This window comes from Tachypleus tridentatus, chromosome 13 (genome assembly GCF_004210375.1).
Source record: "Tachypleus tridentatus isolate NWPU-2018 chromosome 13, ASM421037v1, whole genome shotgun sequence".
Taxonomy (NCBI): Eukaryota; Metazoa; Arthropoda; class Merostomata; order Xiphosura; family Limulidae; genus Tachypleus; species Tachypleus tridentatus.
The window spans coordinates 232,592,641-232,609,703 of NC_134837.1; the positions used below are offsets into that span (position 1 = coordinate 232,592,641).

The following is a 17,063-nucleotide window of genomic DNA, read 5'->3' on the forward strand; positions in this document are numbered from 1 at the left end:
ATACTAGTTTCAGGATAATCATTCTCATGCACTTTTTGAAGCCAAGAAATATTATGTAAATCAACAAATTTTCCATTCCTTCAAGCTAAAGTAAAAATTTTAAGTGTATAAGATCTACAAACATTGACTTACTTGGTTATACTTCATGAGCATTTTTAGATAGAAGACAACTTTGAAAAAAACTTAACACACACACACATACACTTACTTATATACATATGGTATACTTTACTAAAATAGTCTGACATTAATTGAGTATATTACTTACCTCCCCTAACATGTATATTTCAACTCCTCTGTTTCTCATAGCTCTTGATATTTCGCCATTCTTTGGGTCCATAGACAGAATTATTCTGTAAAAATAAATATAACATTCAAATTAAATATTTAAAACTAAATGACATTAACTGTAAGAATACTGCTAAAAACCAATACCCAATCATGTCTCTGGTGACATATAATGTTGCTTTATATATAAACATAATTTGCTTTTATAAATGTGTATATTACTATTACTGCTAAATATATCACTACATTATATTAATAAGAATTTAAATAGCTCATGTTAAAAGATATGTTGTTTATTTGCATTACATTTGACAAAATGAATTACCTAAAGTCTGGGTGTGGCGTAATGACTGGGACTTGATTTCCTACTACCCCCTGTTCACTCATTATCAGCACTCCCTCAGGCTCCAACAAGCCATTTAGTCTGTCCAAAACAGAAGGACTGAAAAAAATAATGAAAAAAAAGAGAGACCACTTGATAAATACAAAATATACATGAGAACTATGCACTCTATTTCAACACAAATAATATTAGATTATACTTGTGAATAATAATTTGTGGATATGAAATTTTAATTTATGCTAATTATCCTACCTATAATATTTAGAATAACCATAAAACTAGAAAATGTTTACTAAGTCAGTTTTGTGAAAAAAGCCTAAATGAATACTTTTTCTGCACACATTTTGGTGTGCAATCAAGTGATAATAGATTAGGTTGTAACACTCATGTGAAGTTCATTTGCTATAACTAATAAAAACAATAATAGAAACACATAAGTTTCATATAATACAAAAAGTTGAGTTAGCTAGTCTTTAAAAATATTTTTTTCAATAATATAATATCAAAGCTCTCTCCTTAAGATACCTATATCTAGAAAGTTTAAAATCAAGACTTTAGGAAAGAAAAGTTTCATGCACAGAAATATTTTTATTGCAACAGACTTCAATTTTTTAAAGGATACATTAAAACGTATAAAATTTATTCCTGTAATTAGATGCAAGTAATTAATGTTTTACTAAATGTAACCAATATTTTGCAAGGTTTAACACACCTACAAAAATTTACATCATCAATGAGCAGCCAGTAACCATTCTTCAAAGCTAATACTAGGATGCTGTCCACCCATTCAAACTTTCCTCCACTGGATATCATTCCTTGTGTGGCAAGAGTTTTCTCCAACTCTTTGAGTTTTTTTACCAAAACCTGCAGTTCTATACAAACAAAAAGTAAAATTTCATTTTACATTTTCATAAAATTCAAAATACGAACTGAATATTCCTTAAAATTCTCACTTGTTGTTTGGTATCAATAAATTCTAAAATAAATTCATATGTGATTCCTAAGTTGGCAAATATTAGAAAATTTTACAAGCATATAATAAACAACTGATAGTGTGGCAATAAATATTTCCAGTTAACTAGCAGTTAGATACACTAATTTAAGATATATTTCTTTGTATGATGCTCTCCAGTAAAGCACTAAAATATTTTCCTTTTAGACCTAACAAAGTAACTGATTGGAAATAAGTTACTTTGTTAGGTCTAAAAGAGCTACCTGAGGTTCAAAAATCTTTTAGTTTTGTAAACTCTCTCTCATGTTATGACACAACATTTTTAAAAATGCTGGTACATAACATTTGTTTTATCATAGGGGGAAAAACAATTTGTTTGTCCCCCTTTCAAATTTTTTTGTAATATAAAATTTCTGTTGAAATACCGTATTTATTTTTAAAAATTTTTTGTACAAAACATTCTGGTGGAGAAACTCTCATATGATATGCATTTTTGGATAGTTTGTTTACAACACACCTTCTTTGCTAGCTCTGCACTTTTCAAGGTCTTGAATTAGTTCTTTAAGAACAACTATTTTTTGCTGAAGCAATTTCACTTCCTCTTCATTTACAACAGCTGCTCTAGTCTGACACATTTTTTGGTAGTTTGCCCAGTTAAGTAGTAACTTTTGAGCTTGACTGTTGTGCCCATCATTACTAGGTGAAAGGAGTAAGGAGATAACAGTCTGGTGAAGTAACATTTCAACACTTTGACTAATTCTATGTAGAGGGCGTGTCAAATCAGCCTGAAAAAAAAAAAAAAAAATAAAGCCACCAATATCTTTTATAGAAGGATAAGCTATAAAAACCAGAATGCCTTATTGTAGTTAAAATATCATAATGCATTTATCCCAGCAGCAATGTGTGATGGGTCTGTTAAGTATATTTAAAATATTTTAACATTCATAAACTATTATTAAAATTCATATGAAGTTTAAGTGATATGTCTTTATGTAAGAAGAAATTTCATTTTGCTTTATGTTTAGGCACAAATATAGGATCATAATAAATGGTGATTACATTACAGGTTATGTTAATAAAAATCTCCAAATATTTATAAAAATAAACTTGATATTTGACTTACATAATTCCATTTTGCTATTAATATATGAAAAGTAACTAAACATTTGGAAACTCAAATTGCAATTGTTTCTCTCATTTTAATAAATGAATCAGCTGTTATACAAACATTACAGTCTGCACTAGTTGTGCTAATTTGCATACAAGTGTGGCACTGTAATTACCAAGTGTATTACTCTAATTGCGAGTTACTATGTGTATAGTTGTGATACTGTAATTACAGGTTACATCACAATGGTTATAGTTCTGTTCCTGTTATTACAGGCTGAATTAAAGGGCATTTGATCATCTCTTTAACAAGAGTCTTGATGGTCTTATTAATAAAATAGAAATGAATTACTGTTAGCAAAATGAAAGAGTCCAGACTAATCAACTAAACCTACCCAAAAATAAGCACATCTTATTTATGATTACAGAATAGATGAAATCAAAATAACAGTTCCATTAGCAAACAAACAATAGACAGAAGACACAGTCTTACTACCGAGATAAAACTAAGAAAACAGACCACACAAATCACACTTTCTCTGCAGCTGATCAATTGTAAACAAGATTGCAACAATCTTGAAGCACCTCTGCTTAAATTAACATACCTGAAGTAGTCTCACACTCAGGATGATACCATAGAAAATAACATCTAAGTTTGAATTAGCACATACCATTCAGATTTTCTAGTCAGAATGAGTAATTTTAAAAATATTTTTACCATATTATAGACACATAGTAAAAGAGAGTGAGATTTCTAATAGCTACATACTACAATTACAAATAGAAGGTGGGCTACTCTGTGAAATGTACAGCGATGATACAGTTACAGCAATGATAACATTATACAGGTTGTGTAATTCTATCCATTGTTACATACCTATAACTGTGACATTGCAATTGCAGGCATTGTTGCAGTTGTGATAAAGTAAAGCAATTTGTATTATTATAAGTATCTAATGCATCTTTACAAATGTAATTGTGTGTGCACATTGAGAGCTTTATAAAAACATTTTCTAAAACATGCCAGTGGTAATATAAAGACTGAAAGTACATAAGAATAAAATTACTAATGCTCATTGGCCTTGATTATTTAAGTAAGATATCATGTTTTAGTTTTGTTTCATATAAAAAAGCAATATAATAAGTAAATTGACTTAAAAACATCTCACTTAATACACTTGCAAATATGTATAAACAATGTGTGAAAAAATTCCTCAAATGACCAACAGGAGTAGAAAATGAAATACAGTTGTAAAATTAATGTTTTACCAGTTATGAATATGAACAGTACTTATGTTTTTGTCTGAAATATGGCAGTAAAGACTGAAAATATATAGACTTAATACTCCATGTAATGAAAGAGGAAACTGAGGAAATTTCAGCAATATTCATAGTAAATACCCTTACTGATTTATCTGTATTTAGCCAGCACTGGAAGTATAAAATATATACATTTTAAAAGAACAAAAAATAACTATGTGACGTGTCCAATTGTAGAAACCTATGAGGAGTATGAGGGCAAACTAATTACTAAAATTATAGTAGGATAATTTGAAACAGTAAAATTATGTCTTAGACTTTAGTGTAGCTTATATGGAGCTTCATATACCGCTACAATAAATGTTGAAAATAGTAATCTGCCATACTGTTGGTCTAACTGCATATTTTGAAGTGGGATTTCACAGAGAAAATTTGTTTCACAATTTATTTTACACTTTGATATCAAAGGCGTGAATGTTTCCAACGTTTGTTTTATGTATCTAAATTTACGAAAAGATTCTCCAAAATGTGCAATTCAATGTCTTTATGTCACACTTTTTACGAGAATGCTTCAATGGAACACAAGTACCCATTTTCAGTACTTTAAGTTGAACTTCGCTTATCCTGAACAAAACTCACGAGAAAAATGTAGAAATATCTTTTAAAGTTTAATCTTTGTAACTTAAGCAGAATCATGATATCGATATCATACCACAAAAATAACTGAACGCGCCGTTTCAGAACCTATGTGTTAGCTGACAAGAAAAACTCCAGCAAAATGTACGTGTAGTAAACACCTCTATGGTTTTAAGTAATCAAGTAACTGATTAAATACGAAATTCGATGTAATCTTAAATGAATCTCGATTATTTTTTTAAGGTAACTAACCGTGAAACAGGGACTTCTGAATTCACAGTCCACGCACACCAACACCTGGCCACGGTCGATCTAATCAAGGACATTTATCGATTCGTTGTGGTGGTTTAAGATTTTAATATTTCACAAAACTATAAAAATAAAGGACTAACAACTGGATATTAGCATACCTCTGGTTACAGTAATTAACAGAAAGTATATACATTAATAAGCTACATAAACCATAAATTTATATTTAAAAATGAATACAGCACGTTATCAAATTTAAATCACTGAACAACATACACGAATTATTCTGCTCATGAAGATGAGTCTTCTGAGACAGTTTTCAGCCCAAATTACATTTTTAAACCCTGAGGTATCATAAAAGCTTAACAACAACGTGAAAGATCTTTGCAGGGTTTTAAAAATGAGAAATATATTCTAATTATCAACCAAGAGAATCACTATTTATCAGTAATTAGAAATGTATAACATTGTCGTTTTTGGACTAGTAAGTCTTACACCACAAAATCCAAGAAACCTATAACTAAGCTATCAGTTCTCATTCATCAGAGAACATATCCTCAAATCAAACGCACTAATTGCAAATATTTTTGCAGCGAGTTAAATTTTAGCTTTGTTATTGAGAGTGGGTGGAATCGCGCGCGCGTATGTGTGTAACTGGACCAGCAAAGTCAACAAACAAAATACAGTATGTAGCAATATTTTACTGCCCCAGGGAAACTGCACGTGAAAAACAAACAGAAGAAAAACATATTATAATCAAAGCTAAATACTTCAAAAGTTAATACTGTAATTTCACAAAATTTTTTAATTGTTGTTTTGTCGAATTTCGCGAAAACTCGAGGATTATCTATGTTTCCTTTTCCTACATTTGAAACGATAGCTTTAAGGGAAGACAGCCTGACTACATCACTTATCACCAACTCGTATAATCGATGGCAGGATGTGGATGCTTGGTAGAAAGGTGGCGCGAACTACGGATCCATACTGAAGCATGTGCTGACCAATGGGGTGCGCTCGGCCATACAAAAAAAAGGCAATCTCAAAACTTCAGATTTTTTTTTCTACTGTAGGAACGCGCATTATATCGCCACCCTTAACGACAAAAAAAAAGAAAGAAAACGTTCAAGAAAAGTATCAATGAAAGAATTACGTCTTGATTCGATGTTGGACGTGAATCTTCCTTAACGACAACAAAAAATCTTTACTGGATTGCAATATCAATGCAATAAGCAACTACTCAAACATTCGCCCCTCTCCTTTTCAGCGTTATTCACCATCCAATAAATGCCAGCCATCACTAGGGACCTTCCACTTCAAAAGCTTTCATGTGCAACAAATTACGTATTTCACATTGCTCTATTTGAAAAGTTTGCGACTTATTTATGAACTTGTGCTATACAACAGTGACAAAAAATATACCAATATAAACATTTTATATTTTGTCTTTTGTGACTGGAGTTATGTGTGCGTTTGTATAGGTACACACACCACCACCACCACCACCAAACACTATGGAACTTGCCTCCAATGATAGTAATGTAATAGTAAACCTCTTATCTTACTTTGCGGTAAAAAGCCCCATCGCTCGTAAGGAAGGGGGGGGGGAAGAGTCTAGAATGTTCAAGCAATGGAAACTATCACTTTCACCACACTTACCATATCCTCTCAAAACATTAATTCAGCTGCTGTGTTATCACCACTCTTTAAAAGCAGCGAGGACGGCCATTATTAAAAATAAACCGTCCTCACAATAGTATCCTAACGTAATAGAAAAAATATTTTTCTCAAATTAAGACTTTAGAGATTTTCTATGATGTAGAACTATCTGTAAAATACGTATCATAAACAAACAGAACCAGCGATGCAGACTATGTACACACACGTTCCAAACAAAACTCACTGACCATAAACGGCAGACAAAACTGGATACAGAATAAACTAAAACACAGAAATACAATGTATCCCTGGGAAACGCGATACACACGAAGTTGTATTACTCTGTTCCTATATTATAGTTTGCACCCTAAATTTGTTTTATTTTTTTCTGTCCACTTTTTGTTATAGGCTTACAATTAAAAACAAGAACTCAATATAATCATCTCATTTTGAGTTGTTTTTTTTTCCTTCCCTTAGTTGTTTAAATTAACATAACTGTTTTATTATCTAAAGAGAAACTGCAGAATAGGTTTCTTCTCTTCTGCACATGTTTAAATAATTATCTTTATATATATGCGCATTCAACGACAAAACGGTATAAAACAGACATGCGAAATACGTTTCAAATGTTTGTTTGTTTGCTTTTGAATTTCGCGCAAAGCTACACAAGGGCTATCTACGTTAGCCGTCCCTCATTTAGCAGTGTAAGACTAGATAGAAGGTAGCTAGTCATCACCACCCACCGCCAACTCTTGGGCTACTCTTTTACCAACGAATAGTAGGGATAACCGTCATATCATAACGCCCACACGGTTGAAAGGGCGAGCATGTTTGTTCTGACGGGGATTCGAACCCGCGATCCTCGGATTACTGGTCAAGCACTTTAACCACCTGGTCATGCCGGGCCCTAGTTTCAATTGAGTTTCGTACATTGTTTACAACGGCTGATATTTACTTTACAAAAAAGCTAAAGATGTCTTTTATTTTTTGTTATTCCGAATACGAACAAATAATATCATGTAAAAACAACCAACTTGGCCTTAATATAGCCTCTCTTTCGCTCTCTCTCAACAAAAATTGACGAGTGCGACATTTGTTATACGATAATGTTGATTTGTATTTTGTTAGTTCTACGCATCAGTTGCTGTGACATAAGTAAACGTAAACAAATAAAAATATTACTATTTAACAAATTCCCATTTCCAAATTGCATGTGTATTTTTCCTAATCAATAAGCATTACTTCAGCGCGTGACATCAAGCACTAATTATATTTAGAATGATCAAGCTTTATTTGAACTGGCAGAATAAATTGGTTAAAAAAATTAATCACCAAGTCAATGCTATGTCACAAAAAGATTCTCAAAATTGAAAATTCCCCTTAGCTCGTTACTTAGAAACTTATGGCACTGATAATGTAGGACGTTTACAATAAATATAAACTCTGAGATGGTATTCCGTTCTGTTTTCATTAGTAATTATTATATGTATATTTACTTCTCTTTCCCTCTATTTTTTAGTTGAGTTTTTTTTTCTGGAAGTTATACATAATTCTGGCTCACATCCCATTTCAGTTAACAGAGAAATACTATTTCAATTGTGACACAAAATATTGATACCGGGTGGTAATGAGGCTGTCGTGAGGCTATTAGTGATATGACTGTGTTCCAAGTGTTGTGTCACTATATAATCAAGTTTGTATGTAACCTCGTCGTTTGGTGGCAAAATACAGTATAAAAGTAAAGAGAACTGAAGACTGACATATCAAACGCCAGAGAGCAGGGAGAATTGATTGGATGTTGTTTGGTGCCCGGTTGGAAACGCTGCAGCTTGTAATTAATCAGAGTTTGCAAATATTAAACAGTTTTGTGATTACTTTTCCGAATTTTTTTTTCATTATTTCTCGCTGCTTTTCCCAACTTCTCGTGTCTTGATTTGTCAGAATTTTTGAAGTTACGAAGGGATTAAATTGGTTTCAAATTTTAAGTATATTCAGTTATACTTGTAAAAGTTCAAATAAATACCTTATGCTTTTATGTTTGTTTTTGAATTTCGCTCAAAGCTACACGAGGGCTGTTTACGTTAGCCATCCCTCATTTATCAGTGTAAGACTAGAGAGAAGGTAGCTAGTCATCACCACCCACCGCCAACTCTTGGGCTACTCTTTTACCAACGAATAATGGTATTGATCGAAACATTATAACGCCCCCACGGCTGAAAGGGCGAGCATGTTTGGTGTGATGGGGATTCGAACCCGTGATCCTCAGATTACGAGTCGAGCGCCTTAACCATCTGGCCATGTCGGGCCATCTGCGCTTGTCGTCCCTAATTTATCAGTGTAAGACTAGAGAGAACGCAGCTAGTTATCGCCACCTACCGCCAACTCTTGGGCTACTCTTTTACCAACAAATATGGGATTAATCGTTACATTATAACGCCCCCATCTGAAAGGGCGAGCATGTTTGGTGTGATGGGAATTCGAACCCGTGATCCTCAGATTACGAGTCGAGCGCCTTAACCATCTGGCCATGTCGGGCCATCTGCGTTAGTCGTCCCTAATTTATCAGTGTAAAACTAGAGAGAACGCAGCTAGTTATCGCCACCTACCGCCAACTCTTGGGCTACTCGTTTACCAATAAATATGGGATTAATCGTTACATTATAACGTCCCCACGGTTGAAAGAGTAAGCATGTTTGGTGTGACGGAGATTCGAACCGGAGACCCTCAGATTATGAGTCGAGCGCCCGAACCACCCGGTCACGCCGGGCCGTCATCAGTATTGTCAACTGCACAAATACTTGTAATACATATTCATATTATCAGTATTGTTAACCATACAAATTCTTGTAACACGCATTCATGTTATCAGTACTGTCAACCACATACACCACACTAAAATGAAACCCTTGCTTATATGATACTGGAAAAACGTTTTTATTATGCGAAGTGGAACCTCCAGCTTCGTAAAATTTTTATCCTGTGTGCATGTAGATTTGCACTTACGATTTTTCCGTTTCGCCTCCGTTTACCGCCACGGAGAACTTTATTTTTCTCCATTCTCAGGGTGCAATATGACGTCATGAATACATCTCACGCGGATCTAATGAACTGACTGAATCTATATCAATATAATAATACTTTGTGTTATATATACATCTGAATACTTCGTAGGGTGTGTGAATGGATCTTCACCAAAATTCGTGTGGAGGTTCATTAGGTCCATAAGGAAATACACACAAATTTTCGATTATGCATTTTGCGGTTTTTAAGTGTTTTTTACGCGGGATTTTTTACCACTACTTCGCCCACTGTTGATGGATCTTCACCAAATGTGGCATGAATGTTTGTTGGGTCTATGAGGACATAGATGCAATTTTACGGTCTTACGTTTGTGTTTTGCTGTTTTTATGATCGTTTTGGGTTTTCTTTATATATAAAGGAAACAACTTTTTATATCCGTTCATCAATCATGATATTACATAACTTCCTTCCAGGGTAGGGGTACCCTATCTAGCCCTTGTAACACGTGTTCATATCTTTAAAATTGTCAACCACACAAATACTTGCAACATATGTTCATGTTATCACTATTGTCAACAACACACATCCTTGTAACACGTGTTCATATTTTCAGTATTGTCAACCACACAAATTCTTGTATCACAAGTTCACTTCATCAGCATTTTCAACGACACACATTCGTGTAACACATGTTAATTTTATCAGTATTGCCAAACATACATCGTTGTAACACGTGTTTGTAAGTACTGTCAACCAGAATTCAGAACCGGAATCTCCAAAACGTTGGGAGATTAATAAAATCACCGTTAAAATACGAATACGAAACGTAAAAAAATATTTTACCTTAACTTGTTTCTACGTTAGCGTTTTGTTTTTACAGTATTGTCGATAACGTACATTCAGCAAATGTTTATTATATTCATAAAGAACATATTCGTATTATTACTTTTGTTAATCAGATCCACAATTTTATATTTTTTTTCAATTTCCCACCAGATGAATGTAACGTTGAGAATTAATTTACAAGTTATGAAATACAACACATCGCATACAAGAAATAAGAAGACAGTACACTGTTAATTAAACAACAAGAGAGTTCACGGTTCATAAAATAAGACGACAGCACATCGTTCGTGAAATAAGACAGCTCACAATTTGAGAAATTATAACAAGACAGCTGATAGTTCATAAAGAAAGAGTGTTTTTCTTACATAGCAAAGCCACATCGAGCTATCTGCTGAGCCCCTGATTCTAACGTTGTAAATCAGTAAACTTACCGCTGTACTAGCGGGGAGCAAGATACAAGAGAACATAACGTGTACGCTATTAGAGACTGGCTTAAACATCTTTACAAGTTTCACTGAGAAAAATGAACGAAAACAAGAAGCACAACTAACATGCTGATGAAGAATGATTCATTATTATCATCATAAACATAAACAGCACTGGTTTCTTACAAACATTTGAATAGACTGAAATTCAGAATACGATTTCCTTTTTTTTTTTTTCATACCTCGCATTCTTATCACAATATAGAAGCAAGAATTTTTTTGATTCAAACTAACACAGAAGAATAAAAATCAATGAAAGTTTATTGTCCAGCTCGAGGCTTTTCGCTTTCCGTTATGTTAGTCTAGCGAAACAAACATAATACAAGCGAACTGGTACAATTTAATAACCTACAGAATCGTGTTTGAAGCTTGAAACATTAGTAAGTAAAAGATTGCAAACAGTTTCACAATTGTTTCATTGAAACATAGCTTTGGTATTTCTACTGAACAAAAAATGTTACAATAAAAACCAAAACAGCAAATTGATGCACACATAAGTATTAAAGGTCTGTCATCTGTTACAGTTTTAATATTTGAAAATAAACAAAAAAGGGCTTTAAGTACAATTCTTTAAACACGATTATGAGCAGTGTACGTATATTACGTAAGACGTATGTCCTTAAAATCGTGCGCAGATAGCTCTCGTGTAGCTTTGCGCGAAATTCAAACCAAACCAAACCTTAAAAACGTTAATTTTAATACAAGCATAAAACAAAATTTGATTGTAACAGTCACGTCATTATGACGTCATTCAGTGATTGGTTCAAAATGGTGTGCAACCAAGAATTTGTATCTAAGCTTCTTAAAGTGACTTTCTTGTAACTCTACAAATGCAATGCTGTGAAAAGCATCTGTTTTTGTTGAACTAAGAAACTTAGCACAGATGCTGACAAAAGCTGTACAATCTTCACCAGAAAATGTAGAAGACAGTACTAGCAATTCCTCAAATATAAAACATGTTTGTAATGTTAAGTGGACAATACGTATACCTTCTGCACAGAGAATAAGGTAATACAATAATCCGTATTTTCTTTAATGGAAAATGTTGTGAAATGGAAAGAAATACGGTAATGAAATGGATAATACTTATACTTTCTCAAGTCGGAAAAATAGCATTACACTGGAAAACACCACTATTTTCTCTACTAGAATACATATACTACAGTGGAAAGAAAACATGGCAATGCAGTGGACAATGTCTATATTGTCAAAACACAATAGATAGCAACAATATCTTTATAACGAAATCTTGCAGTACAACGGACGATACCAATGTCCTCTGTACCAGGAAATTTTATGATAAAATGGACAAAAACTATTAGTACTTTACTACAATTTGTCATGGGTACAGTCAACAAAATCTATACTTTTTCGAAAAGGAAACTGAGTAATGCAGCTTACAACAGCTATACCTTCTCAGCCAGAAGAATGATAGTTCAGTGGGCATTAACTTTACGAAGAAACGTGATATGGGACAGGGTCTATACCTAGATGCAGTAATGCAGTAGTTGCATTTACATTTTCTTTACTAAGAAACATGGCAATAAAGTGGACAGCATACATATCTTCTCTGCTAGGCAAGTGGTGGACAGTACCTATACTTCTATCTCATATACTAAGAAATTTGTTAATGCAACAGAGAATACGTATATCTTCTCACCTTAGAAACATGATAACACAATGGATTTTGAAAAATGATGAAGTATACCGATAGAAGGATGTAAGAGAGAAACTGCTGATTGGGGCTGTAATACCACTTATCCTTTCAAACCACCAAACAATATTTTCAGATATTCAGTTTTCAAAATACAAAACAAACCAAGTATCCTATAAGTTAAAATTCATGAAACAATCCATGGATTACGTATACAACAACCTAGATGTACATACAATTATATGTTGAACTTACTGAAAGTTCTTAAATTATTCAAAGCATTCCTTAGCTATCGATTCATTTCAGTGGGAAAGGCTTAAACAAAAAATTCATATAAGATAGTAGAGCTTAGTAGATATGGAACAAGTTTATGAAACGAAATACAATTTTTTCCATGCCTTCCTCTGCCATGTGAGTAAATAATTAAATACAATTCCGCTATGCATAATCACAGTAAATGCTTTGTGCATACATTTAACCTAAAAAACGTGGCTTTTTCAAGTGAATCTATGGAATAAAAATTTCTGGTCTGAAAAAGTAAGTTAAGTTTGTTTTTAAATTATTGTAAAGCCCCTAAATGTTAAAGCTTGTTTGTTTGTTGTTTGTTTTTTGAATTTCGCACAAAGCTACTCGAGGGCTACATGTGCAAGACGTTCCTAATTTAGTAGTGTAAGACTAGAGGGAAGGCAGCTAGTCATCACCACCCACCGCCAACTCTTGAGCTACTCTTTTACCAACGAATAGTGGGATTGATCGTCACATTATAACACCCCACGATTGAAAGGGCGAGCGACCCTCGGATTACAAGCCGCACGCCTTAACACGCTTGGCCATGCCGGGCCGCTAAAACTACTCAATGGGCTATCTGTGCTCTGCCCACCACGGGTATCGAAACTCGGTTTTTAGCGTTGTAAGTCAGCAGACATGCCACTGAGCCACTGGGGGGCTTATTTATTGATGTGCTCACCGAGAGGAATCGAGCCCCTGATTTTAGCGTTGTAAATCCGTAGACTTACCGCTGTATCAGCGGCGTGCAAATGTTAAAGCAAAGACGCTGCGGGTTTTATCTACAATATGTACGTGGGTAGGTTTTACTGTTTTTTTTTTAAATCCCGGAATAACTTTTAAATCCCAATTAAGACAATGAAAAACCAAAAGTTAGAAAGTAACTTTTATAATCTATAAAAACTCAATTCAAACCCCTGCCGGGAATGATCCCCTCAAATACCTAACGTGTAGGGTTTTATGTCTGTAAAGAACAATTTATTTTTAAAGTTTAGGTTTGTGACTACTTTACTTTAAGATGCATAAAATGTGTTAAATATACAAAGAGTTTCATAATAAGTCCTAAAAGTAAAAATGCTGGGTGCATTTGCGGTGTTCGGCAAATATAATCATTTCAGTTTATTTAACTACCATAACCAGACTTCCTGGAACGAGGCCATTTGAGGAATTTGATTTTCTAGGGCAAAAATGCAAGCTTTTATATTATATATATTGCTTGTTTAAAGGTTTTATTTGTTTTAAAGATATAAGCACCTAAAATATAACTTAATTTACTCATATCAGTTTCAATTGTAATCGATTTGTTTATTTTGATTCTTTGTTACACAGCGGAATTTGTATGGCTGAGAAGTTTTGTGATGCTTATATAAATAAGATATCACTTCACCAAAACCTGCCAGAGGCGATATATCTATTTCCCAGAGGCAGCACGTGACAAAGCCCATAGAGCATGCGCTTCTCTCTCTCCACAGAGAGAAGACGGAATCGAGTTGCAATGAATGTCTTCCACACAAACTGCATGGGTTTATTAACGTGCTCCGTTCAGTCAGCGAACGTCTAACATTCCAAGGCACACTCACGTTGTATTCCCGACACCAGAGCGTCCCAACGAACGTTCCAATGAACCCGTGCAACATCTTATAATCAATTCTCTGAAAGAAGATAGGATTGATCGACTTTACAGCCCAAGGTAAAGTAGAGAACAAAAATAGTTACTTAGTACAGTTCCGATAATTCTGCGCTACATCTTACGAAATCTCGTTTGAGAATTCTTAATGACCTTTAACTATCTCCAGCTAAACAGGCAAAGATATTAAAACTTTACTGAAATGATATATGAATGTATGTATGTATGTATGTATGTATATATCAACATAAACAGTAACTCTACTTTTAAAATGCACTGTACGCAAAACAAGACGTGTCAAAAGACTCGTTCTCCAGTATAACCAAAATTCGCGCTGCATGCCTTTTCTATTTGAATGTTCATTAAGTTCGAGGTAAATATTTTGAAGCACGATTAGGAATTTGTAAATTAGTTATAATGCTTTACTTCTGAGGATAGATCCAGTATTTCGCTACATACATTTGTTTTTTTCTTAAATAACATTATAAAACCCGTTAAGATTTTTCACATGCCACTGTTACAGCCACTACTAGTACCACACCATACGATAACAGTTTTAAGACATTCATTCTGTTTGACGTACTTCGTATGTCCGATTCATAGTATCATGTATCAAATTAAAATCTCCTGAAACGAGTTCCAAGCTTTTAACATACCCTTTGTAATCTAACCTCCGACTCGGAGTATTCAATGTTACTTTCACACCTCATATTTTAGTATCTGAATGTAAAATGCCTAGCATTTAATTCACTATTCTTACAAAATTTAGTCACTCACTGACTGGCAATGAACACAAATGTATACCTAGAGCAAGAAGTATCTGACCCTCAACGTTTAATGTGCTTTCTAGATGTGTAATTTCGAGAAAATATCCATTAAGTCTTGAAACGTATTTAGCTATATAAAATCTGTAGACAAGATTATTCATGAACGTACATATTTACTTGTAATGTTATACGAATAGATATTTCATTTTTTTAAGAGTTGAAAGTTGAACGATCAAGCAGTAATAGCTTGAAGTATTTCTTTTCTTTAAATTATCACGCAAAGTTACACGAGAGCTATCCGCGCTAACCGACCCTAATTTAGCAGTGTAAGATTAGAGGAAAGACAGCTAGTCATTACCACTTACCGTCAACTCTTGGGCAACACTCTTACCAACGAATAGTGGGTTGATCATAACACAACACCCCCACGGCTGAAAGGGTGAGCATGTTTGGTATGGCTGAGATTCGAATCCACGATCCTCAGATTACGAGATGAGTGCCTTAATCACGTGGCCATGAAGTACTAATTATTCAAATATCAGTTTCTACTTAACACAGCAATATAGGTTTAACATTTGATAATGCAGGATCATGAAGTGTTAACTCAAAAATAACGACTCTCAGTGCTACTTTATCATTTGAGTTTGATCGTGGCCTTGATTTTATGCAAAGTTAATTTTGAATGATGAATGTACTTACTGCACCTAACTTGTACGATACGCCATTTTGTAGTACCACTGTAGCTATAAATATAATTTAATTTTAACATTTCACATTAAAATTATAAATAGTTTCAAGATCACAAGAACATGTATAAAAGTGTTTTGGTGACTTCAGTTTTAGTTTTTTATGTTCTTATGAATATTTTCTTCCATATAATTGGTGACGTCTTGAGTTTTGAGGCTGCGTTGCGCCTAACGAGTGGTAAATTTTATCTACGATGTTTTTAAACCACCGGTATTCAAGGTGATTGCCCATGTTTTATATTCATTAGAAAACTACTGTGAATTAAATAAAATAAAAATTCTAAAAGGCACAGCTAACAAATCAACTGAAATCGAGTTATACAGGGTTAATCGTGGTTTACAAGAATGACTTACATAATGCTAATACTGTAACGTGTAGGTTCAAATGTAAGGTGTGGCGCCACAAACGACTTCCTTAGCACCTAAGTAAGTGGGTTTCTCGGATAATTCTCAACCATCAGATAATATAATATCGTCAGGGCTAGACTTTTGGTTGGAGTCCTGTCACAGTTATTTTCCGGGAAAAACATTCCTAAAATAGGACTGTTAAACAATGTAGGATCAAAGGATATAACATGTTGTAGAGGGAAGATTTTATATTATCTTTACACACCCTTATATCACAATGATTTTTTGGGGTCATAGGATTCTTTCATAATTCTTGACCGTGTGCGAGTAGTTTCTAGTTACAACTCAGAATCAATGGCTGTTTTCATATGAAAGGCAGCTGAACAAACTGGATCCCATTATATACCTGTCGACTATTAGGATGCAGCTCCAATAAATTTATTCCGTTTGGTCCTGCTTAAAATGGTTCAGAAAGTTGGCATTTACCGCAGATACAGTAAAGTATATGGAAAGTTTGTTGAGGTATGTAGTCTAAGTACTTGGCCATCTCTTACAGTGGAAACTACTGTGTTAAAGAGTATTGTGTAGTTACGGCACAACTGACGATATACTTCCAAGAGGAGCACGTGATCACCCTTCAGTAAACTTGATCAGTTACTTGGGTCGCCTATATTAACTTATTTTAACTATTTTCAAATCATGTTCACGTAATCCTTCAAATTACATTGCTTCAAAATGGCAGCTTCGCAGTGTTCAGAAAGAAGCACATTCTTAACACAAACAGTAAGTATAA

General features: G+C 33.9%; 2 protein-coding genes across 4 annotated transcripts in view; one reads left to right on the forward strand and one right to left on the reverse strand.

The window, feature by feature from the left end:
• The window catches only part of LOC143239260 (midasin), a 217,603-nt gene that overhangs the window by 74,347 nt on the left and 126,193 nt on the right, over nt 1-17,063 (reverse strand). For all 3 annotated transcript variants that reach the window (XM_076480175.1, XM_076480174.1, XM_076480176.1), the window contains 4 exons: nt 2,101-2,368; nt 1,344-1,503; nt 614-730; nt 269-353 (listed from right to left, as the gene is read on the reverse strand). In XM_076480175.1, coding sequence (XP_076336290.1) covers nt 269-353; nt 614-730; nt 1,344-1,503; nt 2,101-2,368 — 630 coding nt within the window. The remainder of the gene's footprint in view (nt 1-268; nt 354-613; nt 731-1,343; nt 1,504-2,100; nt 2,369-17,063) is intronic.
• Nucleotides 14,207-17,063, forward strand: part of LOC143239263 (uncharacterized) — a 37,788-nt gene continuing 34,931 nt past the window's right edge. Inside the window, exon 1 of the mRNA XM_076480181.1 lies at nt 14,207-14,472. The gene's annotated coding sequence lies outside the window, so the exon portion shown is untranslated. The remainder of the gene's footprint in view (nt 14,473-17,063) is intronic.